Source organism: Gavialis gangeticus, unplaced genomic scaffold, assembly GCF_001723915.1.
Source record: "Gavialis gangeticus isolate Ggan-Ray unplaced genomic scaffold, GavGan_comp1, whole genome shotgun sequence".
NCBI lineage: Eukaryota > Metazoa > Chordata > Crocodylia > Gavialidae > Gavialis > Gavialis gangeticus.
The window spans coordinates 5363273-5365896 of NW_017728964.1; the positions used below are offsets into that span (position 1 = coordinate 5363273).

Here is a 2624-nt window from a genome sequence, read left to right on the forward strand (position 1 = left end):
AGAGGGAGCTGGGCTGGAGCAGGGGCAGGCACTGCCCAGCTGGGATGGAGCAGGGTATGGAACAGAGCCACAGCTTGTCGGGAGGGGAGGAGGGGGGACAGCTCCAGCCACTGCATGCACCCCCAGGGGAGGCATGGGGGGCACGTGCCCTCCCAGATCTGTGTACAGGGTGAGGGTGGGCTGCTGCTGTGTCCTCAGAGCCAGGGGCTGTACCAGCCTCTTTCTAATGGAGGAGCTGGATCTGAGCTGCTCCCCGAGATGAGCTATGACTCCGTCCCATGCTCTGCTCCAGTTGTGTAGCACCTGAGCCTGCCCCTGCCCCAGCCCCACTCTTTCCAACACGGCAAGGGCCTTGATCTGCGCCCTCTCCCCCCCTCCAATGAACCTTTCCTCCCCAAGCCCCTTCCCCAGCACAGCCTTACCAGCCAGACACTACTCTCCAAGCTGCTGGGCTGCATATTTGCAATCAGATCGGTATTGGCCAATATGGCTGGTTAATAACTGGCCATCTGTATTAGTCAAAAAAATCTTTATTGGTGCACCCCTATCTTAATGTGGGAGTTGGCAACCTACAGGCTGTAGGCAAAATGCAACCTGTGATCCAATTCATGTTTTATGAATAGTGCACTGATCCCCTGTTGCAGCCTAGCAGTCAGATCCCAGCCAAATTCTCCATTCTGCATTTCATGAACAGCCAGCTAATCTGCTTGATGCCAGCTCCTGCAGAGGGCTCCATGCACTTCCAGCTCCAGCTCCACACAGAAAGCTGCTTTCTCCCCAAGCTGCAGGGCTCTGCTCACTAAATTAGCCACTCTAAATTGCTCTCACTAGATCTTTCAGGAAGGAGGGCAAGAGATCAACCCTCTGCCCAAAGCAGAAACTGGGGTGCAGCAGGGGACGAGCGGTCCATGGAGCTTGCAAGGGGTGGTTTGCCATTAAGATACGGTTGCCTTGCCTTAAGCGACTTTGGAGTCACAGTCCCATTTTGAAGAATGACTCAGTCATGTAGCAGTCTAAACCCCATTATTAAATGCCCAGGTCACTTCTGAAAGTGAGACTTGAGCTCCAAAGTCACAGGCACTTTTGAAAACAAGAGACTTGTTTAACATCACATATAGAGAATCAGAAGCAGATCCAAGCATGGATTCGTCATGAATCCCTGTCTCCTGTAATAGCTTTCCTACCTTAGCATTTGTTTTCCCCTCAAAAACAAAAACTCCAGCTATTATTTAAACCAGTAGTGCTCGGCCTTTTGGCCCTGCGGGCCAGATGAGTGTCTTGGAGCCAGTCTGCAGGCCAAACTTGGCTGTCCGCAGGCCAGATCTGAGCCTGAGGCCTGGCATCACCCGCTCCCTGCCCCACATGCAGGGATTGGGTCCTGGGGCTTGGTGCTGCCCCTGCACCCTGGGATCTTGTGTTGGATCCAGCATACAGGGCCTGGGGCTCCCCATGGGTCTGGAGATTTGGCAGCAGGGGAATGGTGCCGCTGCTCTCCCACCACCAAATTTCCAGACACATGGTGAGACCCACTGGCTAGATGACAGGGCCCTGTAAGGTGGCTGAGGCTCATGGGCCAGAGGTTGAGCACCCCTGGTTTTAATAACCAACGACTCCAGACAGATGGTGTACACCAATGTAGTTACAAGTAACAGGGCTAGTCCCACTAAATCCAATGGGGCAAAACACACAAAAACAAAGGAAAAAATCAACCCTGCAAGGAAGAGGCAGATTTCCTACTGGTGGTTTGTAAGAGCTGCCATGTTTTTAAATCGTTACCCACCTTGAACCCCATGAAGGTGACCTGCCCAGAAGCAATGTAATGTCCGCTCGGAGACACAGCAACACAGGAGACATTGTTTGTGTGACCATGCAGGAAGCTCTGGCTGTTGTTCAAGTTTTCAATAATCACAGTGCAGCCCAGCGGATAGATGAGGTGCTCCCGATCGGGGTGGCAGGTCAGACCGGCGTGGATATGCCCTGAAAGGAAAAGAGATCAAGGGAATACGGTTGCTTAACAGCTCCGCAGACTCTTCAGCAAACCCCTGCCTGCAGCCCCTGGCCCCAGGGCACCATGGCTCTGACTGCAGGGATGCAGCCAAGAAATCCCCAGGGAAGGGAGCGGGCAGGGCACGGGGAGGCGGTTTCGAGCAAGGCAGCAGCAGGGATGCCTGCCTCAGCGGCTGGGAGGCAGGGAAGAGATGCATCCTCGCCACCTTGCGAGACGCAGGGGGGAGCGGGAGGGGACCAGGCTTGCGGCGCCTCTAGCTGGGAGGCGGAGGGCCCGCACCATTGAAGCCGATGACGGCCTGCAGCTCCAGCTCCTGCTCCAGCTCCTGAGCCTCAGGCTCCGCGTCCTGCCGGGGCGCCGCCATGGCTGTGTACAGAGGTCGCTATGGCAACGGCGCCTGCGCCTCAGACCTCGGGCGGGGGGGGGATAGCCCACGCATGGAGGTGGGGTCCAGCGGCCGCTGCTACCCAGTGCGCATGCGCCCCAACCGAGCAGGCCAAGCGGCAGCTGGCTCCCCGCTGCGATGTCACACGGGGGGGCGGGGCTCGGGGGGGGTTGGTCCCGGGTGTGACGTGAACGGAGCGGAAGTGACGTGTCCTAACGATGTTACGGCAGG

General features: G+C 56.8%; 2 protein-coding genes across 2 annotated transcripts in view; one reads left to right on the forward strand and one right to left on the reverse strand.

The window, feature by feature from the left end:
• Positions 1–2393, reverse strand: part of LOC109287349 (cilia- and flagella-associated protein 52-like) — a 29935-nt gene extending 27542 nt beyond the window's left edge. Inside the window, exons 1-2 of the mRNA XM_019502338.1 lie at positions 2288–2393; positions 1781–1977 (exon numbers count right to left, since the gene is read on the reverse strand). Of these exons, the coding sequence (XP_019357883.1) occupies positions 1781–1977; positions 2288–2372 (282 nt within the window). The 5' untranslated portion in view covers positions 2373–2393. The remainder of the gene's footprint in view (positions 1–1780; positions 1978–2287) is intronic.
• Positions 2394–2531: 138 nt separating this feature from the next.
• The window catches only part of LOC109286787 (Golgi apparatus membrane protein TVP23 homolog B-like), a 34090-nt gene continuing 33997 nt past the window's right edge, over positions 2532–2624 (forward strand). Inside the window, exon 1 of the mRNA XM_019501528.1 lies at positions 2532–2624. Within this exon, the coding sequence (XP_019357073.1) occupies positions 2612–2624 (13 nt within the window). The 5' untranslated portion in view covers positions 2532–2611.